Below are 25052 nucleotides of genomic sequence, written 5' to 3'. Positions count from 1 at the left end.
AAAGTAATTTCCGTTAATCATTATCAATTACATTTGATTAAGCTTTTTTGGCATACCTCCAGAGCTAGCCTTTCTGGAGCCATACATACGGATTCACAATATTTAATCATATTAGATGCACATAATTTATTTCCTCCCTATTTGTTCAGTCTTGGTCACTGCTTAACAAATAAACATTGGTTAGTACCAACATTGCTTCATATCAAAGTGTACAGGTCACATTCAGAATTCAGCTGAATTCAATGGACTTGTGTTTATTCCATGGGTCTACTCAGATTATGCCTAACACTGAATATCACACTAGGTTAGTGAGCCTTTTTCTTTCTCTTTTGCCCCAGCAGCTTAACTGCTAGATTCTCTTGTTTTTATTTTCTTTTTTCAAATGATTACAGCATGCTATCCCTTTTCTGTCCCCTATCCTCTTGGCCATCCACAAGATAATTTATTGTGAAAATTTGTTATATGCCAGTAGAGACCACTGTGACTTCTGCATTGTTTGGTCTAATTGCTGAACCCATGAGACTTTGCACTAAACGCTCTGACCTTTTTATTTCCAATGCTATTAGCTGTGACCCAAATGAGCACATCAAGCATGACTTCTTTGTTTTGCCCTTATCACCCTGGTTTTGCTTCTGACAAGCTGAATCCATCTTCTACTGCAACACTCAGCTACTAAACTTCCTTTAAACAGCGCCAATGAAAAGTGAAAAGTATATGTTTTATTTTTGTCTTTGAACTTTTGTGCTTCCTTACTGTTCTCAAAGGGACCCTCAAGTAATCACGACATGTATCAAACCTTGCTGGTTGACACATCAGTACCAGCCCAGTGTTTTATCATCAGCTGAAATCCAAATATAGTCCAGTAGCTAGTCACTAGATGCTGTGCAAAGAGGAGGAGCCACACAATGATGATCCTTAGTGTTCTATCCAAGGAACCATTTGGCCCTCTCCCTTCACCTAATTATTGTTGTTGTTGTTATTATTATTATTATTATTATTTACTAAAAGTATATACCTCCCTTCATCCGAAGATCACAGGGCAGTTTGCAACAGATTCTTGCCCATCCTGGCTAATAAAAGCAAGCTGTGAAGGGCTGGGCGATGGGCTCTGTAGGGTGGTGAATGCTTCTCTCTGTGAGGAAGCCTTCCCTGACCCGCTGAAAGAGGCGGTTATCAAACTGCTTCTTAAAAAAACATCTTTAGATGCTGCCAATATGGCCAACTATCACCCAGTCTCAAATCTTCCATTCTTGGGCAAGGTGACTGAGCGGGTGGTTGCAGAACAACTCCAGGCATGCCTGGAGGATGCGAACCATTTGGATCCCTTCCAATCGGGATTCAGGCCTCATCATGGGACTGAAACTGCCTTGGTCGCACTGGTTGATGATCTCCGGCGGGCTAGGGACAAAGGTGAGAGCTGTTTCCTAGTTCTGCTGGATCTCTCAGCGGCCTTTAATACAATCGACCATAACATCCTTCTGGACCGTCTAGAGGAGCTGGGAGCTGGGGGCACTGTTATACAGTGGTTCCGCTTCTTCCTCCTGGGCCATGTCCAGAAAGTGGTGGTGGGTGTTCAGATCCCTGGGCCCTCACTTGTGGGGTGCCTCAGGGTTCCGTCCTCTCCCCCATGCTTTTTAACATCTACATGAAGCCGCTGGGAGAGATCATCAGGGGGTTTGGACTGGGTGTTCATCAATATGCTGATGATACCCAGCTCTACCTCCCTTTCAAATCAGAACCAATAAAGGTGGTGAAGGTCCTGTGTGAGTGTCTGGAGGCAGTTGGAGGATGGATGGCGGCTAATGGATTGATGTTGAATCCTGACAAGACAGAAGTACTGTTCTTGGGGGACAGGGGCCGGCTGGTGTGGAGGACTCCTTGGTCCTGAATGGGGTAAATGCGCCCCTGAAGGACCAGGTGCGCAACCTGGGAGTCATTTTGGACTCACAGCTGTCCATGGAGGCGCAGGTTAATTCTGTATCCAGGGCAGCTGTCTACCAGCTCCATCTGGTATGCAGGCTGAGACCCTACCTGCCCGTGGACTGTCTCGCCAGAGTGGTGCATGCTCTAGTTAACTCCTGCTTGGACTACTCCACGTGGCGCTACCTTTGAAGGTGACCTGGAAGCTACAACTAATCCAGAATGCGGCAGCTAGACTGGTGATTGGGGATGGCTGCCGAGACCATATAACACTGGTCCTGAAAGACCTACATTGGCTCCCAGTATGTTTCCGAGCACAATTCAAAGTGTTGGTGTTGACCTTTAAAGCCCTAAATGACCTTGGCCCAGTATACCTGAAGGAGCATCTCCACCCCCATTGCTCAACCCGGATACTGAGGTCCAGCGCCGAGGGCCTTCTGGCGGTTTCCTCACTGTGGGAAGCTAAGCTATGGGGAACCAGGCAGAGGGCCTTCTCAGTAGTGGTGCCCACCCTGTGGAACACCCTCCCATCAGATGTCAAAGAGATAAACAACTACCTGACATTTAGAAGACATCTGAAGGCAGCCCTATTCAGGGAAGTTTTTAATGTGTGACATTTTAAAGTATTTTTAATCTTTGTTGGAAGCCGCCCAGATGGGCAGGGTACAAATACTTTATTATTATTATTATTATTATTATTATTATTATTATTATTGCCATCCTAGGTTAATTGTGTGCAATGAGAAAGGAAGGACTCCTTGAAGACAGAGGGTGGGGGCACAAGGTTTGAAATATGTACATCCAAACCCAACCGTCGTAAGTAAACTTGTAGTACATAGATGAACACTTAGAATTTTTTAATGCCAGGTACACATTAGCATAAAGTAACAGATAGAAAAACATAATAGAACATCAAACATTTTAAACTTCCCTGTTTAACTTTTTTTTTTTGTTACTATTTATTTGAGCTCCTGAGCTGCAATAAGTGTAACTGTGATAAACATTTAAGCTATCCTCTAAATCACCAAACACTGGAAAGTGTCCAGCTCTTAGGATCATTACCAGTCATTCACAAGGCATTTCCAAAATTGCAGCTGTATTTCAAACCGAACTTCAAAGCTCGACGTGCTGCTGGCAAAGGTGCCCACCACATGGCTTTACTCATTGTATTAAGGAAATTGGCACATTGTTCTTTGGCTATTTTTGGAGAACTGATGAATAAATTCTTCAAGTATGCAAAAACAGCTCCTCCCTAAAGTTACATTGTAAGTGCAATGGCAGAAGAACACATCAAAGTAATTTAAAATGGGCTTGGCTCTTATTCATTGTGAACAGCCATGCATAATGCCAAGTCTGAAAGGTGTGCGTAGCCTTGTTCAGACTGCTTTGCATTACAGTTGAGGTGGGGGCCTTCCCACTGGCCATGCCTCTGGGTGTGTGTACATGCGTGCTGCAAGAACTAGTGATGCACACCTTTCTTAGGAGTATTGTTCACACATATTAAAGCTATGTGCATAATAATGTGCAGCAACAAAGTGCGTTCAGAGTGCCTGTTCTCAAATACCCAGCCACCCGCATACTCAATTCATATGTTTAATAATAATAATAATAATAATAATAATAATAATAATAGTGCCCCACCCATCTGACTGGGTTGTCGCAGAGACTCTGGGTGGCATATAAAGTATAAACACTTGTGGACTCACTTGCAGTGACCCCCCCACCCAGGGGACAAAAGGCCTAGGCCTTGTTAGGTGTAACAAACTGTACAAGACAATGTTCTGGGATTTGAAAATGGGCCACATAACATTTGAAAATGTTATTGATTATAGTTGTAGGTAGGCTTTGGCTGGGTGTATATCTATTCACTGGGTGTATATCTATTCTTAGCCGCCAGTTGGAGGGCTGATGCTTGAACACTCTGGTTCATCACCTAAGCACTGCCCTCTCTGACCAACAATTGGTCAATTTGAATTCAAGGGGATGGTGGGCTCCTCAGGAATACAGTGGTTCCTTTGGTTGTGAACGCCTCTGGTTGTGCACACTCCGGGTTACGAGCTCCACTAACCCAGAAGTAGCCGCTCCTGGTTGTGAACTTTGCCCCAGGATGAGAGTGGAAATCATGCACTGGAGGTGCGCACGCAGTGGGAGGCGCCATTAGTGAAAGCGTGCCTCATGTTACGAGTGGTTTCCGGTTACGAACAGACCTCCGGAACAGATTCCGTTTGTAACCAGAGGTACCACTGTACTAGGTTTTCTGGATAGTACTACTGGGTTGGCAGTTTGTTTATTTAGAGAATTCATTTATCCTCTCACCCTCAGTAATACTATTTCCAGGACAGCTGAAAGAGAAGATACACCGAAAAGTTGCAATGTCACACTAGGTTGCATTTACATGTTATGCTACACAGCACTGTATGATCTTTGTCTCGGTTAGATCGATATCAGCTTGTAAACCAATGTTTGGAAAGGATCAGCAAACTAGGATGTTGAATTTATAAAGCTTATCACTGAGCATATGGGAAACAAAAGCAAACAGCTCTAAACTATGGTTTGCTTGCTTTAGAGTTGGAAACTCCAGTCCACTAAGATAGGTTCTTTTTAACCTTGCTTAGCACTAACCATGGTTTGGTGCAAAGTCTGAATTGAGTATATCACAGCAATGGTAATGAATGACAATTAGAAAATGATGGGTTGTATCTGATGAGGTCAACCTGTTTGCACAACAGAACGCCCCTCTCTCTCTCCTCCCCTCCCATTCTCCCAAATCTATTTTGAAGCAGAAATTTTCTGCAGCGCATGGGCAAAAGGGTAGAGTGGGTCTCCCATGTACAACTGGAAGCCCTTGCACAAACAGCATGATTTGTACCCCACACCAGAGTTAAGTACTGCAAACTAATAAATTCGCTGTGCAATTGCCTGTATTAGCTGTTGAGGATCCAGTTGCTGTGAGTGGCTACAACTTTAATCTTGTGTCTCATGCAATAAGTACTTGCATCTCTTCAGTGAAGCAATGCATTATTATAGCCATAAAACCAACTGTCTGCAGTTTCCTATTCAGAATTTTCCTTGACAGCCTCCTATTAAAGTGCTGACCTTGGTTACTAACTTGAAGTGGGAAATAATCATATCCTTTTAAGATTCTATTCTTTCTCTTGTAATATATAATTACTGTGACAAAATGTTATATAAAATCCAGTCGTATTAGACTTAAATTCTGATTTAAAAAAAATGCTAAATGAAATATAATGCCAACATTGCGTACATTGTGCTACTCGGATAATCCGTGCACCATTTGGATCCCCCCGCAACCCTAATGAAGACAATTAAACTAATGGGAAAATAATTAGAATTTTTAAATAATTTCATAAAAATGTATAATTTTAACTGATTTTCATTGTACTGAGTTTTTGGAACACTGCTTAGAGACAATTATTAAGATGTATATAAATTGTAGAAATAAATAAAATAAATACATTATAGTGAGTTGCATGTAAGCAAGAGGAGTGATTACATTTGAAAATTCTGAAAGCAGATCGCAATGCTGCAGGTTGATTAGACATGTTCCCATGTCGTCAGTTCAGTCGGCTTGTGTGGTCCCCTCTCTAAGCATCTGGTCAATCCCTGGCACAGAGCAAGTTTAGACTGCCCAAGTCTTCCAAGCTCTGGTATGTCTACAGTAACACACAGTTGTGTGGATAAAGGCTAGTGTGATCTTTAAGTCATTTCCATGGTTTTGGCCGCACTTTCCTCAAGTGCCTTCATTTTCCCACATAGAATTATAGAATTGTAGAGTTGGAACGAACCACAAGGGCCATCTAGCCCAAATTCCCTACAATGCAGGAATCTTTTGCCAAACATGGGGCTCAAACCCATGAATCTAAGATTAAGAGTCATGCTCTATTGATTGAGCTATGAAGTGTTTAGGCCAGCTCACAGTAGCCTTTTTCCTGTGTGAGAGGAATGTGTTGGTGTGACTTAGTATCATATTTTTTGTGTCTTCTACAAGAACATAAAAACCTTTGCCTTTCTAGTAATATTTAATGTATTTACATATGAGGGATTTTCACTGAAATGTTTTTAAGTGGAATGGATATGTCCTTTTTCAGCATCTAAATTTTGCACAGAGTGTTAAAACAGGCATAATTTTACATTTCCCCCAAATAAAGTGAGGTCAGAGTCTTGTCAGGAAGCAGGTGGACTTATTTCTGTCCCTATTTTGTCTATGCTGAATCACATCTTAATGATTAGTTTACATTTTGTCATATATTTCAAACGTGAAACTGTCCACTTGCACCAAGATTCTGGCAGCAAAACCCAGATAATCTCATTCAGCTAGTGGAAACCCATTTGTCTGCTTGCGTCTTTATGTAAAGCAGAAATAAAAACTGCAAGGCAGCAATTTATTTCTGCACAGAAAATGGCATAGTAAAATGGGAGAGAAAACTACTTAGAATGTATTTTGCTGAAATATATGACTTTCACTTCCGTTTTTTATTTCATGCACTGATGTTCAGTTAAGCTACGGTAGATTTAGAGCATAAGCTGCTGCACAAAGCAATACATGCTAAAGATGAGACGAAGATAACAAATCTGTACTATTGCTTGCTTGAATCATTCATGTCTGCCTGAACAACTAGATAACACAATCTGTTGGACCAACTTTTATGTACGTGCATGGGGGGAGGGGTTATTTTTTGTTTCTGTTCTTGTTTCTATTATGTATTTTATGGTTTTTATCATGTATTTTTATGTTGTGACTGCCCTGAGATCTATGGATGAAGTGGGTATACAAATTCTTCTTCTTCATCATCATCATCAAGAACATCATTTTACTCATTTAAGTGAGCCATAGAGAATAATAAATATATATATTATTAAGTATTATTAAGTATATGTTTTATTTATTTTTGTTTTGAAAAATCACTAAAAAGCATTTTTTTAAAAAAAAGAGAGAGAATAATAAATACTCCTTGTCTGAAAAGAAGTCTATGGCTATAGAGTATCAGAAATTTGTAACTTCATAGTTTGAGCCAATTAAGTGTTCTTGCTAAAAAGCAATCAGCAAGCACACACATGCATGGTAGATTCTTGTAACAAACTGATCAGAGAGGTCTTTGGATCAGCCCCTGGCACATGAAAATGTTGACTCATTCTGCAGCTGTTTTTGAGAGATTTCATGCTAAGGTTTATCAGAAAGAGTTTGATGTTCTTAAAAGTTTAGAAAATCTGCCTTCACACTCACAGTGATATGGGGCACTTGGCAGCCAGCTTCCAGCTGGGTATCTCTTCCTGGAATACTCTTGTGAACATGTGATGCCACTGTGAGCAAGTGCTTTCACTAAATGCTTTCAGGATTAATCTAAAATGGCAAATGTGACTTTCCCTCTGGGTCCTTTAAAATTTACTTATTTTTACTGGGAAGTTTCACTCACCACTCAACCATTTCAAAGCAATCCTTGCACTCTTTGGAATTCAGAAAAGTGAAAATTTCAAATAATAGCTGTGTATTGTGAATTTAATAACTGCTTTAAATGTGTACTGAGTCAAATTTCTCATTCAACCCTTCCAGTTTAGCTTGCAGACTTTGCCTCTATTTTTAACCGGATTGGGGGGCTTCAGCAAACCCAAATTAAAATTAAAAGGAAGAAATGTGTTGATATGTTTTCTGGGGCTCTATGCAGCTCCATACAATTTTTTTATCCTTTGCTGTTTTCTATAATCTGTGCTCTAGATTTCACTGGAGTGTATCTGATGCTCGTTTCCTCACCATAGCTGTCAACTTTTCCCTTTTTAAAAAAGGGAAACTCTCTTATTCTGAATAGAAAAGGAAAAAGTTTGCAGCTATGTTCCTCACCCCTCTCTCCATCCCATCCCATCTCCTCCTATCCAGGTTCTTAGTAAAATGAAATATCTTGTGAAAAGCAAAATTTCAGGAGCACAGGCAAATTCTGGAAATCAATTACTTAGATCCAGATTTCGAAGAAAAGGGCAGTTTCAAACCTTGGCTTTCCATTCCCTGTGCATCTACCCCAAATGCTCCAAAGAATTGGGAAGCTCTCGAGGATGGGAGCTGCTTTAGGTGTGTGGTGTTATTTTAAATGGTATTTATTATATGCTGTTTTTAGAAGACTGGGGAGAGTGGTGGCTATCTGTGCTGGTACAGATTCTCTTCCTTTTCTTGGAAATCAAACATGTTTTGAATGGTCAGTAAAGAAAACCGAGCTCAAACAAATGCACTGCAGCCCACAGGAGTTCTTTGTAAAACACAGGCCTCCCCACCCTGCACTTATCAAAACTATGAGCATTTTGCTGGTTGATAGTAGTGTGATCTGGCCCAGAAACTTTGTCTAAACCAAGATAAACTCTTTATGGAATATAGACTTCTGCAGTTTTCATTTCATTCATTTTTTCTAATATTTATGCTTTTAATATTTGTACATTGCCTGCAACCCAGATAAAATTTAATAAAGCACTTATTAAAAAACACATTCAGGCAAACAAGTGTGCTAGCATTCCATGACTACAGGCTAGTATTTGTACTGTAGACTTTAATTCAAGCAAACTAGCAGTGGATATATATAAAAGCACTGCCTGTGTCTTTTGTGGCAACAATTTATCGTTAACAATTTTAAAAGTTAGACAGCTAGCAACTAATTGAAAATATGTGGGCGATTAATTAAACTCATGTACATTATGAAAAAGACATGTAAAACATGAAAGGTAAATATAGAGCCAAAACCAAACCAACGTTGTGCTCCAATTCTGTACTATTTACATATCTGGGGAAAAGTCTCATTGAACTCTATGGGATTGCTTCTGTGTAGGATTGCACTGCTAAACATTCCAAGAAGTTATTATAATATTGTGTTCTTCTTCCAGAAGTCAGACTGGGATAGCTCAGTGTCATGTAAATGCAGACTCTTTTCAAATAGGGGAGTTGAATGTGAGATTAACTGGTAACTAAAGCCATGTACATTTTGAACTGCAGTTAATGGAGGTGCCATTAGTTTGATAGGGGCTTGCCTAAGTCATGTGCAAATCCTTAAGTGAAGCAATGTTGGACCTGGACAATGTCTGTATAGGAAGCCAATGTTAAGCACAGTGTAATCTGCTGAAAGCTCTTTAGCAGAAAGGCAGGAAAGAAATGTAACAAATAAGTACAGTGTTAAAATCCAATAAGTGCTTCCCTCTGCCTTCATAAGTACATAAACTCTGGGTTGTGCTGTGGAGATATAAGTCACCCTCCAGTTAAAAACAATGCCATTGATTGCACCCTTGGCGAACGCCTGTTGAAACTGTAAGCAGAATGTTGCCTCTACTTCATAAAACAAAAGCTGTTAGGAACAACAGCTGAGCTTTTAAAACTCGTTTGCTGTGAGGCAGCCTTTGCAGGTGGACAGCCTTTATATTTCCTAAAACTACTTTTACTAAAACTATATTTGGCTTGCAGCGAAATTTTTCATAGGGGAATAGTTAGGGCCAGAGGTGCCAGCTTGTGAGGGGGATTGGGTAGGGGACTAGCCTGGCCCCCTTAGTCCAATGACCGCATGCCACTGATTTTTACTATCTGTTGGGGCCAATAGAAAGCTTTTTTTCAAACCTGTTTGTGGGATAGAAATGCCAGGGTATGTTTGACAGTTGGGAACAGACCATACCCCATAGCCCAGTGATGGCCAAACTTGGCCCCCCAGCTGTTTTGGGACTACAACTCCCATCATCCCTAGCCAACATGACCAGTGGTCAGGGATGATGGAAATTGTAGTCCCAAAACAGTTGGGGGGCCAAGTTTGGCTATCATTGCCATAGCCCCTCCTTCAAAGAACCCTGATTGTGGCAAGCAAAGGCATTTTCAGCATGGGAGGGGCACCACTGGAAAGCAAGAGATAATCTTTCCTGCCCAAGAGGCAACTTCCCTCACAAACACCTCTCCTCTGTTATAATTAGGTTTCAAAGAAGCCTCCTATTGAAGCCAATAAACTCTGGCTAAAGCCTGTTTCCAGCATGGGAGCAGGGAGGGGATTAGTTGGTAAGAAGTCACAGGTGTGAGGGCTAATTAACTATCCCTTTCCCAAAGCATGACCCACATTGCAATTAGGCTTAAGGGGGGGATTCTATTGGCTGGAATGCTTCTTTGAAGCCTCATTGCAGCAGTGGGAGGGGTCTCTGCAGGTGCAGGTGCTGTTTTGGTGATCCACGGTTTACAGATATTTCTGGCATGGTCATGGATGAGTCTTTTCTTAGCCTGGTAAGTTTATTACACTATTGATATTCCCTTTGATTTTCTGTTCATGTTTATTAACAGACTGCAGACTTAGCTTTCCTCTTAGCTGCTTTGTTGGGTTTTCTTTGGGATAGGAATGTGGGTTATAAATACGAAATGAAGTGAAATTTTCCAGTCTAATAGAGACCAGCATAACCAGCCACTTATATGTTGCATGGACAACTCTTTGAGCAGTTTTCTTATATAGGGTTTTCTTTGTGATAGTTGTGATATATGGACTTGCTTAAATATATGCTTTTGTTGGCAGAGGTGAGCACCATAGCTAGCCTCAATACAACCTACTGGCTCCACTGTTGAAGGAGTGACCAGCTCAAAGTTGCCACAGTCTACAAGTTAGTTTTTTCAGACATTGAAAAGTCTTGAAGCTCTTGAAACTTCATAGTTAAATAATATCAGGTTTCCTCTTTTATTAGTTGGGTGTGGTTTTATGCATGACTTTGCCCAGTTGTGATACTCATGAACTTCTATGAGATCTCTGAGTTTTAGTTGCAGATTCAGAAATGCATATAAATATGTGGGTTTTGCTTTAAATTTTGATTGTTGTAGTTATTTTTGCATTATAACTGTGTTGGCTGAAAAGCAGCCTGTAAATAAACCTTTATCTACTGTAGCAAGTTCACCAAATATAGGGCCATGGTAAAAGCCTTTTACTCATAATATTTTGTTCTATCAAATAGAGTTGAAAGGCTAAAATGCAAAAGATCTCATTTGTTATGGAGATGTAGGTGTTTGCAGAGTGATAACATGACATCTTCATGAGTGTCAACCATAAGCATGTTTTATTATCTCAGTTGGCTGCTTTGCCCTGTAATTGGAAAGAGAGGTGCAATAAAAATGTGTGGTGGTACACAGAGCTGAAGGTATAACCGTATTTTGCATAACTTAGACATTCTCTTTGGAGTAATGATCATCATGTTAATGTTGTGGTTCTCTATGGAGGTTGGAAGTGATGCTCTTAAGCTTGATCTTCTGAACTTTTAATACACCACAAAATCTGTTTAACACAGTGGGGCATATTGTATCTAATTAAAAAACAATAAATACAGCAGAAGCTATAGTTTGTGGAGGAGTTGTCAAGTTAGCATAGGGGGAAAAGCATGGCAAACTTCACCTCTTCAAGTTAGGCAATCAATCTTTGGTCTTGCATAAATGCTCTTCAATATAATGAAATTAAGGTACAGTATATTAAGCCAGTTGTAGGATTCCCACTCTCCAAATCTGTGTGAAAGGGCCTGTTTGTTTGTGTTTGGCTAACCAGCTGATAAACAGAAGCAGTAGTAGCCAGACTGTGCTACAATTGATGGTAGCGTTCCCTGAGTGGAGTTCTGCTTAGGCCGCTCCAACCAGCAAGATGCAGGAAGAAAGAGACATATTTTTTTTGCTGATTTCTCCTTCAGTGGCACCTCCTATGATGTTCTCAAAGGTGCCACAAGAATCTTTGTTCTTTTGGAGGAACAGGCTAACACGGCTACTTCATACCATGTATGAGAGTTATTTATAAGTTCTTTTAGAGCATGCTGCTCACATGTAAATGTGCTACAGATATGCTCAGGGAGCATGGACAAATGTGCTCAACTGTTCCCCTTAGTGTTGCTGTGCCTGTAAACCTCAAGGCAATGTAAAGTTGAGCCTGAAGCAGGGAAGCTCCTCTACTTATGGGGGCTTCCCACATGAGTTAGAATGCTGTTTTTTTAGGGGGATGGGAATAGCAGTGTTGAAGCAGCCCAGAGCTTTAGCGTCTCCACTCTCCCTGGTTGTGTGTAGCATTTACATGCCAGCACTGCATACAAATAGGGCTGTGGAAAACTAAATAACCACTACATTCTGTAACAGCTGTGTTTGCCACCCTAGGGTCCTATGGAAGGGAGGGCAGGATTAAAAATATAATAAATAAATTGAATGAAAATACCGTATTTTTCGCTCTATAACACACACCAGACCATAACACGCACGTAGTTTTTAGAGGAGGAAAACAAGAAGAAAAATATTCTAAACGAAATAGTGGATATATGATTTTTGTGGTTCATGCTGTGGCTACAGACATGTGATCTGACAGTGAGTTTGGAGTAGCCCAATGCAAAAATCCTGAGGATCCATGTGGATCCATGCTTTGTAACCACGGAGGAGGGAAGGAAGGGGAACCATGGATCCTCTGCTCATGACTGCAGCAGATCCCCCCCCCGCCACCCGCAGGCATTCGCTCCATAACACGCACAGACATTTCCCCTTACTTTCTAGGAGGAAAAAAGTGAGTGTTATGGTGCAAAAAATAGGGTAATTAACCCATTGGAAAATGGAGTGCCTGTGTTTGAGCAACTGTATGGCAGTATCGTTGATGCTTCTGAAGTCAATGACAAACCCTTTTCTTTCAAGAATCAGAAGGGGGGGGGAGTTGATTTGAATACAAAGTTTTTACATTGCTAAGGGGGAAAATGAACATCTTAAAATGAACTTGAAAATCAGACTTCATGACTATGATCCAGAGAGCTCCCCTAAGAATATGAAAGTGCCTCTGCATTCCCAGTGGTAAATTTAGGAGTGGCAACAGAGAGTAACAGCAGTTTCTGACTTTGCTTTTCAAATTGCTTTTGAAACTTGTTAGTATTCGCAACTGCATTTTTTAAAATAAAAAAATCAGGGGGAGTCAAAGATGCCACTATTTAGCACAGATCTAATTGCATGGTTCTCTGTATTGATTATGGTTCAAGGGTTTAAAATGTGAGCCTAATTCTCTTGTTGCGTGCTGATCAGAGCAGGTTAAATGAAATGGAGAATGTTTTAATGCTTAAAATCCATTCAGCCCTCCAGTACATGTTTTGAAGGGAGATCCCTACCCCTGCAACCTTCAAATAGAGCATGTTATAAATGAAATATTAAATGGAATTCCACAAGTGGTCACTTCTTTTCAGATTTTTTTCTCCATATCTTGAATGTTATCTGTAAACACTGCAGTGTTCAAAACTCTTGGAGGAAGAGTAGCAGTATAAATCAGCTTCTTTACTGGAGGAGGAGCAGAAGCAGAGCTTTAAATTTCAGCTTAATTGGTACCGAGACAGGGCTCTCAAAGTGTTTAAGTCTGTGTTTTATTTAATTTGATTGCCTGCTTCTGTCTGCTGCTTTTGACTTATGGCCTATTTCTCTCTCCCTCTCTCCTTCTCTCTTTTCTTCCTTTGCAAACAGAAAGCTGACCTTGCCGTTGCACCACTGGCTATTACGTATGTTCGAGAGACGGTCATCGACTTTTCCAAGCCCTTTATGACTCTCGGAATAAGTATATTGTACCGCAAGCCCAATGGTACAAACCCGGGCGTCTTCTCCTTCCTGAATCCTCTCTCCCCTGATATCTGGATGTATATTCTGCTGGCTTACTTGGGTGTCAGTTGTGTGCTCTTTGTCATAGCCAGGTAACATGTGAAACCTCTTTGTGGTATTTTGGCAATTGTTACCTTTTCTTCCCCTCAAGAATAATTGTCAAAAGTCACAAATCCTTCCTTACTTTCTTGTTCTCATTTTTTGATATGTAGGGCAGGAATCTCCAACTTTTGGGGGCCAATGGGCACATTTGGAGTTTTGAAAACTGTCATGGGCACCAGTCACAAAATGGCTAGTTTGGAGAGATCTGGCATTTTTAAAAAGGTGACTATGGAGACTGCCGTATCTAAAAGAGCAGAAAAAGAGCAAGACAAAATGATGTAGGCATGTCCCTCAATCGGTGCACTTGCTCACAGAGAGAAGCTCTTTGGAGCACTCCTTGCTTCAGAACAGAAGGGAGGGTGGGAGCCTAGTGCAGCAGCCAGTGAATTGTGGCAGTGCTTAGAGGTGAGTGTTCAGTATAGCTGTGGCTGAATTAGTGGAAAGACGAACTACAAAGAATCTCTCGGGCACTGTAGGCATTTGCTGACGCCTTTTGCAGGCACCGTGGGATAAACGGATGTGCATTCTGACCTCTGTTGACACCATCTTGGAGACCCATTCTGTAGAGGGCCACTCAATCCTACAAAGGGCTCACATGATGATCTGGAGGGTCCTACACTCCCATGATGCCTTTCGCCTGCTGGTTATGTCACAAAACCCTCTGTAGACTGGTATGCCTACTAACAGATAACTGAATCATACTTGGCATAGCATTCAAATGAAATAGATATTCAGATTAATATTGATAAGGATATCAGAAAACTAAAAACAAAACTCTTGACCCTTGTGCACAGTGTTTGGGTGCTCTAAATCCTTCTAGCCCAGCTTCTGCTGGGCCAGCTCTACCCTTTCCATGTGTTGAGGGAAGATCTGAGGAGAGGATCCTATTCTATGTGCATTGTCTTGCCCATGTTTTAGAACCCTGGTCACACAATGTTCTAACTTACAGTGATGAGGGTGGTGGGATTTAGAATAGAGATGGGGAGCCTTTAACTTGTGGCTCAGCCACAAGGATAAAACAAACAAAACAAAACGCTACCTACTTACTGGTTTGATTTAGCCACACCTAAGGATACTTGACGACTTAGGAAGGCTCATTTAGACATTAGTTTGAAAACCTTTATTATAAACTTAAATATGCAGCAAAAGGTTTTTTAATGTAACAAATTGGTCAGAGTAATGCACATTTGCAGTGATACTGCTCTGCTGTTCTAAGATTACCAGAGTTGGCTGCTTCCCTCACAACTGTGTTCCTCTGTCTCGCCGTCTATCTACCTACCTGTCTATCTGTCTGTCTGTCCATCTACCTAGTTCTCTTTTTTTCTTGGCACAGAGTTATTCCTGCAGCCTTACATGATCTGTTTATCTCTGTTCACTGTGGAGAACCACTTAATCCACTTCTCTTATGCCAGAATTATTATATCAGTATTATATATCAGGGACATCCAACTCCCAATAGACTGCGATCTACTCACAGTATAAAAAGCTGGCAGTGATCTACCCATTGTAGTTGGATGGGCCAAAGTTGTTGTGCTTTAAGCCACAGTTGTTCAGCTTCCTCCACCCTTTTTGGGGGAAGGAAAGAGAAAGAGATATCTGAGGGGCCAAAGATCTACCAGGAACACCCCACGATCTTCCAGTAGATCATGATCTACCTGTTGGACATGCCTGTTATATATTATTTCCTTGATACTACTGTCTCCATTTTGTAAGAGATTGTATTATTCCCATGGACAATGATGAAATAGTATTCTTTTGAAAGTAGTGACAGTCGTGGTTCACCCCTGCATAAAATATGTGATGCTATACTGGCCAACAAGTGAGTTTGCTAGTTGATTCCAGCATCAGCTTTTCACTGTTCTTTAGGGGTGCCAACAAGTGTGCAGACGGGTATCTCACAGACACTGTATAGTTGGATTTTCAGAAAGCTATTCACTACTCCCCAAACAAGCCCCCAAATAAATTTTGCAGTCATGTGGCCAGTGCTCCCCCCAGGGGGTACTCAAGGATACACAGTATTAGCACCTCTTTGTGTTTTGTTTAGAAAGTGTGGCACTATAACAACTTCATGGTGAGTACTGGCACCTATTTTTCTAGAAAAAAGCACTGCATTTGGTTAAGGTTAAAAGGCATTCCTGTGGATGGGTAACCAGGTGCAAGTTAGTAGGCAAAGTGTAGATAGCATGCATACAATGAAAATAAAGTGATGAGGTGTGGACATGTTGTCTTTTAAGGCTACTGGCATTCAGTTTGCTCACAAATTATCTAAAGCATGGTGAATAATGAGATAGCACAAGCTTACAGATAAAGGTTATTGTAGATTTCAGATAAATTGTAACTTTGTAGAAACTTATTTCCGAGGTGATTGTGTGTGTGTGTGTGTGTGTGTGTGTGTGTGTAGCGTTTTAGCCAGAACAAAAACAAAAATACACGTTGTAGCATACACAACCTGCCTGTCTATCTAGAAAGAGCAAAATCAGCTTTCTACCTTTCCACTTTACAGAACATTTCCCTGCATGTTGAAAAATGTTTAGCACTGGTTGATTCCAAAAAACAGGTTGATTTCACCAATGTTATAAAATGATATGTTGATGGATTTTGTGTACACCTTCTTGAAAATGTGTTTTCTTACGCTGGAAACACATTTTTTCTGAGCATTCAAGCACTCTTTCAGTTTTCTTTTTTGTTTAGAAATATTCACTTGTTCTCACTCACTGAGCATGGTGGGATGTTTGTTGTAACCAATGCCATGTTTTTAACGGCCATTGTTGAGTGTTTTCGTTTTTAAAATTTATTTCTTGATATATTCTATCAGATGTTGAAAGCATCATCCTGATTGTAAACCATTCTAAAAACATACCAATGAGAATATAGATTTTGTTAAAACAGGGAGCTGGATTGAAGTTATATCATCTGATTTGTCTGTAACTTTAGAATAGGGATGAGAAACCTGTAGACTCCAACTCCCATCACCCCTGACTGTTGACCATGCTGGCTGTGACTGGTGGGAGATGGAGTCCAATGACATCTTGAAGGCCACAGGTTATCCTAGCCCTGCTTTAGATGTGCAGGTTACATGTACAGGTTAGATGTACAAAATGGTTCTTAGCTTTATGCGTAAACAATCCAAGTTCATGCACAGAAGGAAGGCTTAGGGGAAATTGTTCTTCTCCCCAATTGGAGGTGGTACTTAATTAAATATCTGTTTGTGCTAACATGATCAACCAAATTAATACCGATTTTTTCCCCTAATTGAAACGGAACTGCTATATCCCATACACTATGGTCTGAAGAACAATACTGAGAATGTAAAATGCTCTGCCAAGGAGTCTACTTAAAGCTATTGCTGGGACAGATGGTTTAACTTTGAAGCATAGTCTTCTTCTTTGGCGATCACTCGTAGCTGAGTAAGATTGTCTTCTATAAACATGGTTTTAACAATAAGTCTGTAAGTGACTGTGGAGGCCAATTCTGGATCCACACATCCTTCCGCAGTGGGAACATTGGTTTCCAGGTGGGGGCTGATCACAGTGTGGATTTGCCAAGCATGCCTTCCTCCTAGCACGTTTCTCCCTTGCGTTCTGAGTTCAAGTGTCTTCAAAGCCCATGACACCTTTGTTAAAGGCTGTTCTCCAACTGGAATGCTTGCAGGCCAGTGTTTCCCAGTTGTCAGTGTTTATACTACATTTTTAAAGATTTGCCTTGAAACAGTTTTTAAACCTCTTTTGTTGACCACCAGCATTACGCTTTCCATTTTTAAGTTCGGAATAGAGTAGTTGCTTTGGAAGACGATCATCAGGCATCCGCACAACATGACCAGTCCAACGAGGTTGATGTTGAAGAATCATTGCTTCAATAGTGGTGATCTTTGCTTCTTTCAGTATACTGATATTAGTTCGCCTGTCTCCCCAAGTGATGTGTAGAATTTTTTGGAGACACCGTTGATGGAATCTTTCAAGGAGTTGGAGATGGCGTTTATAAGTGGTTCATGTTTCACAAGCATATAGTAAGGTTAGTAGTACAATAGCTTTGTAAACAAGCATTTTGGTTTCCCTGCGAATGTCCCAGTCCTCAAACACTCTGCCCTTCAGTTGGGAGAAAGCCGCACTCGCAGAGCTCAGGTGATGCTGGATTTCGGCATCAGTGTTGGCTCTTGTGGAAAGATAACTGCCTAGGTAGGAGAAGTGATCAACATTTTCCAATGTTACACCATTGAGTTGGATTTGTGGTGCTGCAGAGGGGTTATTTTGTACTTGTTGGTGCAGCACTTTGGTTTTTCGGATGTTGAGTGATAGGCCAAGCTTTTCGTAAGCTTCTGCAAAGATATTTAACATGGTTTGGAGGTCATCCTCTGAGCGTGTGCACACTACGTTGTCATCAGCATACTGAAGCTCTATGACGGAAGTTATGGTATGCTTACTCTTTGCTTTCAGCCTGCTCAGATTGAAGAGCTTTCCATCTGTTCATTATATGATTTCTACTCTGGTGGGGAGTTTCCCTTCAACAAAGTGTAGGATCATGGCAATGAAAATAATGAATAGAGTTGGGGCAATAACACAACCCTGTTCAATACCTGATCCCACTGTGGATGGCTCACTTTGAGAGCCATTGTTATCTGCGATTGTTGCTGTCATATTATCATGGAGGAGCCGAATGATGTTTACAAATTTATCTGGGCAGCCAATTTTCAGAAGGACAGTCTACAGGACATTACGATTTACAGTGTTGAAAGCCTTAGTCAGGTCACTAAACACCATATACAGGGGTTGGTTTTGCAATTTGCATTTTTCTTGAAGCTGTCGAGCGGTGAAAATCATGTCCACTGTCTCCCTAGAAGGCTGAAAACCATTTTGGGATTCAGGAAGGGTCACCTTGGATATTGTTACAAGACAGTTTGCTAAGATCCTTGCAAGAATTTTGCTGGCCGCAGCTAATAGAGAGATGCCTCAATAGTTTCCACAATCAGTTCTGTCACCTTTTTTAAAGAGATTGATAATTTTGGCATCTCTAAAGTCTGCTGGGATTTCTTCTCTTTCCCAGATTTTTTCGATGAGCTTGTGAAGTTGTTGTGTAAGTTCAATTCCGCCCACTTTGAAGATTTTGGCAGGTATCCCATCAGGTCCGCTGGCTTTGTTGTTTTTCATTTGGTTAATAGCTGTACGCAACTCTCCCAGATTTGGAGATACTGCAAGCTCATCTCTAATTTGTTTTTGTGGGATTTTTGAGAGGACTTCAGCTACGGGGGAGTTGCGGTTAAAGAGATGTAGGTAATGTTCTTTCCAGCGCAGTGCAATAGCTTCTTTATCTTTTAGAAGTGTGATACCATCTGCTGAGCGTAGGGGGCATATGCAATGATTTATTGGCCCATAGATGGTCTTTGTGGCTTTAAAGAAACTCTGTGCATCATGAGTGTCAGCTAAGCGCTGGATCTCTTGAGCTTTTTTTATCCACCAGGTGTTTTTTAGTTCTCTGGTTCTTCTTTGAACCTCAGCCTTAGTGTTGGCATAGGTTTTTTTCTTAGTGCCACAGATGGTTTAACTTTGAAGCACAGTAGTAGGCTGCTGATGGGTTCATGCCTATGCAGTGTTCATTTATATAGCTGTAATCATAAAATAATGACTGCCAGTAAGTCCTGTAATTATCTTATGTTAGACACATTATGTAGTATATGTATTTATACTAGTTATAACATATATTTTGCAATAGCAAATTTTTCATGTTTTTCATTGTGCTGTATTTATACAACAGGCTTGCTCTGACATTTTAAATCAGTTGCTGTTGGTTTTTGTCATTTTTTGGAAATATCACATTGGCATATGCACATTAGTAGCAGGGAATCATTATAAAATAGATACAGATTACTAGCAAATAGTCATTGTTCAGTGTTTGTGTTTGGTCTCATGACATGGTTTCTGCCTCTTGAAAGATGGAGCTAATATATATAATCTGAAAAGAGAGAATGTTAGTGGAAAGCCAACTATCAGAGAATAACACGTAAGGAAATTTGATTTCCCTCCTGTAAAATCTTAAATCGAATTTTATATATACATGGATTTTGTTTTGTTTTCAGGATGCAGTTTAGTGAACAGTTTTTCATTCACAAGGACCACTGAAATTCATTATACTTATTTGTTGAGTAACTGTGTAATGCTGCAACCTAAAATAATTTGCTTTCTTAATGCTTGAAGAGAAACAATATTTGTAATCTATACAATTTTCACATTTTTAAAATATATCCACAACAAATGCCTGAGTTTGTCATTGACTTGCAATTTTACCTTATAGCAGGAAAAGTTTTAAAATATTATTTTAAATCTAAATATAGTTTTTTTAAAAATTCTGAGTCTATAACCCACTCTGTATCCACCGAATACCTAAGCAGTATACAGAAATAGACTATAAACCCTAGTACAGATAGTAACACAGTTTTAAAACAACATAAAGACCATCAAGAATGGAAGGCAGCATCATCAGAATAGATTGACTTTAGAAATACTTGGAGGACATAGCAATGTTGGGGCTTGCTTTACTTCTAAGAGAGTTTCAGAGAACAGGTACCACAGTGCTAAAAGCACATGCTCAAGTCACAGAGGTTTGTGGAATCATCCACAGATTTAGGTGACCAGAGTGGAATGTATGGAGAGCCAGCTTTCCAGGTACCCTGGTCCAGAACCATACTGGGCCTTATACAGCAATATTGAAACCTTGAATCTAGTTGGGTTGCAAATTGGCAGCCAGTGCAATAATTTCAGCAGCAGGTTTTCCCAGAGAGCAAATGGGTAACAGTGTTTTGCAGCAGCTGCAAGCTTCCAGACCAAATACAAGGACAGGGCCACAGGGAACACATTACAGTAATAAAGCCTAGAAGTCACCAGTGTGTGGACTACTGTGGCCAAGCTGTCCCTGTCCAGGAAGAGCTGTAGTTGGTGAACTAACTAAGGCTGGTAAAAGTCTTGGACATAGGAATCACTTGAGGCTTCAGTGAGAATGCTGAATAGGGGAGCACTCCCAAATTGCAAGCCTATTCATTTAGATGGAGGGTAACCCCATCCCAGAAAAAGGCAACTGACCCAAATCTCCCAAACTCAGGGACCACTCATGGACAAAGTTTCCAGCTTGCCTAAGACTACTGCAGTGAGGATGGGGGATCAGTATATGGAGGTAAAAACCATTTTACTCCTTTTCCATATTTGCTTGCCAGTATATATTAAAGGAGGCAGGGGAAATCCACCATACTTAATGTTTGTGCAATTGGTTTTTAGAGTTGTAAACTGCTTAGAAGCCTGTACTACTTCATTATATGGTGGGTGACGATAGATTCCCTCTCCCCCCCAACCCCCCCCCCCGATTTTCACTGAGATAAAAAGTTAGGAAAACAATAGAATGCTATTAATTCAGGTAGATCAAAGTGATTCACTCAGGAATTCTCTTCTGCTAAATCTTATTTTCACATAAGGAGTCATTCAGCCTGGATTACCTGCCACCTCTGTGTTCTCCTTCACCCACTGATTACTTCCTTAAGCTCCTCTATGCTCCTTGTGATGGGCCCTAAATCATTTAAGCTACTTTCAGCCAAAGGAAGGTCACAACAAAGTGAGAGAGACCTGCTCTTTCTATTTGATCATTTTTCTACTAGGAGAAATAGGGTCTCGGTGTGGTTGACATTTTTGCTCTTCTATATATACAAGTCAACAGGGTCTTTCTTGACATTATTCCTTGACCCCTACTAGGCATACTGCAACACTAAGGAGTTTCCAGGGAAGGCAGCACTCGTTGGAAGTTTCCCCACATACAGAAGGTTACATATTAAGGGAGCCGCTTTCATTTTCGGTGATAAAATGTGCAACCTCAGTATAAAGTACAATGTTCTAGAAACCAATTTCGATTCTGACTGTTTCAGGGAAGTTAAATTTTCTCACTAAAAGAATCCATTTTAGGAATAGTTCCTTCATCCAGTTCAAAAGTACTGAAAGATGTCTGCAAATTATCTCTGTCTGAGTAATGAATTGTCCTTTTGGATTATGGGTTAGAATTCATTACATCAAGGTGCAACTTGCATACTTTTGCAGGTGGAGGATCTTGGTTTCTAAATCTCGGTCAGAGAAAGATCAAAGTAGGGAGTTTTTGCTTCACTAAAATCAAGGGAGCTACTGTTTAGGTATGAAGTAGTATGAAACAGTGCCAGGCCTGAGGAAAAGTATCACTTTCCTTGTGAGTGCTGGCTAGCTATGCTTTGTAGAATATTTAATTCCAATGTATTTCCCCTTGCTGCTATTCACATGGGCACTGCCAACTGGGCCTTTGGATGTTTTCATTGTTATTTTCATTTAATTCTTTTCGTGGAGGATAAGGCTATCTTCAGCCTTCGCTGTTGGATGCAGTATGCCTTGCAGATGGGGAGAGCTTGTTGCACTTAGATCCTGCTTGCAAAATTCCCATAGACAACTGTTTGACTGCTGTGAGAGCAGGCTGAAGGACTCTTAATTGTTCAGAGTGGTAAACCAGTTGGTCCACCAGTGTAGTATCATTAACAGAGGACCTCACAATGGTATGCTGCAGAAGATTTTGTGAATCACTTTGAGAGGAAAATTCATTGGATCTGTGCTGAACTTGATACCACAATTGGTTCATGCATGTTGGAAGTCCCTTGAGCCCGTCGAATTACACCATGTAGGATCTGTTGCAGTTGTTGCAGTCCAAGGCTGTGGACAGGAGGTTTGCAGCAGTGAGGCAGACTGCATGCCCTCTTGATCTCTGCACATCATGGCTGGTAAAATTGGGTAGAAGGGGATTTACTGGATGATCCAGTAATGCTTCACTACAGGAGAGAGTCATGCCCAGTGCCTTGAAAGAGGCTTTTGGATGGGCCCTTGTGAAGAGGTTTTCCATGCATTCAGAGCTTTTAGAAAACTATCGTCCAGTCTCTAATATTTCCTTCAGCAGTTCTGCATGGAGAAAGTAGATCATCTATATTCATTCCTGTTTGGATTCAGACTTGATTTTGGCAATGAAACAGTTATGGTCATCCCGATTGATATCATCAAAGAAACAGGGGACTGTGACCCTGTTGGTTCTTCTTGACCTATCAGCAGCTTTTGACACCTTTGTCTATGGTGTTTTGGAGAAACAGGGAGCTGGAGGTAATGTTTTAGAGTCGTTCCACCTCTACCTACAAGGTCACTAGCAAACAATATTATTATTATTATTATTATTTATTATTGTAATGGTATAGTGTGGTTACTTGTGCGTAAACTGCCTCCACTTCGATTAGATGGTTCGCTCAAACATGTTCAGGGTTAGAGCTCGCCCTCCGTGACCTGTTAGTCACTTGCAGAATCTGCCAGTGGGCGTTTCTTGAATCTCTTCCAGCATAAAAGCTGCTTGACCCCAAGTCTCCGCCTATGTTCCCTGTGCGGAACGCGTCTGCGCAAGTAAGGGGATGGCAAGGGCGTGCCAGCGCTCTCTCCGCTGGCTTCGGTTGAAGGGTCTTGGAGCCCTGACACCGATTCCTCCATCTCCTCTCTATTGGTGTCACGCTGAATTCCTTCCCCCCGACTGGTTCCCTCTCCGGCATCGCTCTGGAGCCCTGCCTCCGCTTTTCGCTCCGATGTCAGTTCCCTGACAATTATTATTATTGCCACCATTAATTTTAACTTATTACCTGCCCCTCCTTCTATCCCAGGCAAGCTATAACAATTTAAACCAGCTGCCTCCCTAATATCAACCATCTTGGACCCCATGATCAGCAGCTGAGGCTTGCTGGTGGTGCCACAACTGTGGACTTCCCAGTTGGTGGTGACACGTGACAGATTCTTTCCAGTGGTGGTTCCCCATTTGTGCAACACTGTCTAGTGAGGTGCACCTGTCTCCCTCTTTATTTACTTAACATGAATAATTTACCTAGCCGTTTGAGGGCTAAAAGACAGTGTTCCTTGCAACCGTGAGATCACTGGTTGAGTATGTTTTAACTATTCTTAAAAACGTTTTAAGACTGTTTTTAGTTTTTGAAAAAAAAATTGTCATTGAGGAATCTGTTTCCTTCAGCTACTTCAGCAGGAAGATCAGAGTATAAATCAAATTAGTAGTAGTAATAGCAGTAGTAGTGATAATATGTGGCCATTTGGCCTGACGCAACAGGGCTTTTCTTATGCTCTCATATTAAAACAGATCTTTTGGGTTCTCTACAGCAACTCAAGGGTGTCCATACCCTACTGTTCCTAACAGATGATCCCTTAAAATAAAATATTGTAGTGTGATTATAAAACAGAAAGCGGGAAGGAACTGGTTGCAACATGTCAAGATATGTGTAAAAGTTTCTCCTGCGCATGATAGCAGAGACTCATAAAACTAGTTGCTGCTAAATAAGAAGAAAATATATTGCAGTGGAGGAAATTCTAGAATGTGTATCCCAAGAGCCAAGGGCTAGTAACAGCAGAAAACTCAATGATCAGTAAAGCTAGTAAGTAAAATGCTATCATAACACTAGAATAAAATATTGGCTTTAAATCACCTCACAACTTCATAAACCTGGCTATTAAAAGCCATTCTTAAGGAAATTTATCAGATTCCCACTTCAGCAGTCTCTAGTGGGGAAGGAGTTTCATAGGTTTAATTCCAATTTCATTTTTATTGTTTACCCTGCAGCCATTATGGAACCTCAGAGGGTAATTTTAAAAACACAGTCGAAGATATAAAAATACTCATAGATTTGTAGTGCAATCAATTACATTTATCTTAATAAATCATGTTTGTGCCTTGACTAATGCCAATAAAAAGTAGCAACTTTTCATTATCCTAGACGCGTTATTGAAAATCAAGTGGTCTGTCTTTTGTAGAATAGACATTTAGCAGATATATTTAGCAGCTCAGCCATATGTTGTTCTCTTGTCCTCTGTATCAGTGGATAGTTGAATATATTATGAAGAAGATCCTCAACTGCACCAGATGCACAGTGGATTGCATGAAATGACCCAATTGGCAACAGTGGTGACTGTGCTATCAAACACAATGTATATGTAAATGGACAATTGCCAAGGAAATACAACATGATCACATTTGACTTCAAAAGAAGAAACACCCCCAAAAATGATTAAAAGAGACAGCCACAATATTTGAAGCTGAGCTAGAATGTATATCACAATACTACCAAGGCCAAGAGGTTGCCTGCATGGTTAACAGACAAATAAGTTAGTAACTTATTACAGGCAATGAGACTTTTTTTTAGAAAATGGAAGTCTCGTCCAAATTAGGAGAACAAAAAGGAATGCAAACTTTGGCAAGTGAAATGGAAGCAGACAATTAGGGATGCTCAAAGAGCATTTGACAAGCACGTTGTGGAAAACATAAAGACCAACAACAACAAAAACTTACATACATTAGCAGCCGGAGACCAGCTTGAAAGACGGTTGGAATAAATTATTTGTGTCTTTCCCAG

The 25052-nt window shown here is 40.7% G+C and overlaps 1 protein-coding gene across 4 annotated transcripts in view; it reads left to right on the top strand.

Annotated features, from left to right (window-relative positions):
* GRIK2 (glutamate ionotropic receptor kainate type subunit 2) overlaps positions 1 to 25052 on the top strand; it is a 455416-nt gene that overhangs the window by 288188 nt on the left and 142176 nt on the right. For all 4 annotated transcript variants that reach the window (XM_079971607.1, XM_079971606.1, XM_079971608.1 and 1 more), the window contains exon 12: positions 13385 to 13608. In XM_079971607.1, the coding sequence (XP_079827733.1) occupies positions 13385 to 13608 (224 nt within the window). The remainder of the gene's footprint in view (positions 1 to 13384; positions 13609 to 25052) is intronic.

Source organism: Podarcis cretensis, assembly GCF_951804945.1.
Source record: "Podarcis cretensis genome assembly, chromosome: 3".
In the NCBI taxonomy this organism is placed as follows: Eukaryota; Metazoa; Chordata; class Lepidosauria; order Squamata; family Lacertidae; genus Podarcis; species Podarcis cretensis.
The sequence above is the reverse complement of the archived record's forward strand: the minus strand, read 5'-3'. Positions and strand labels throughout refer to the sequence as shown.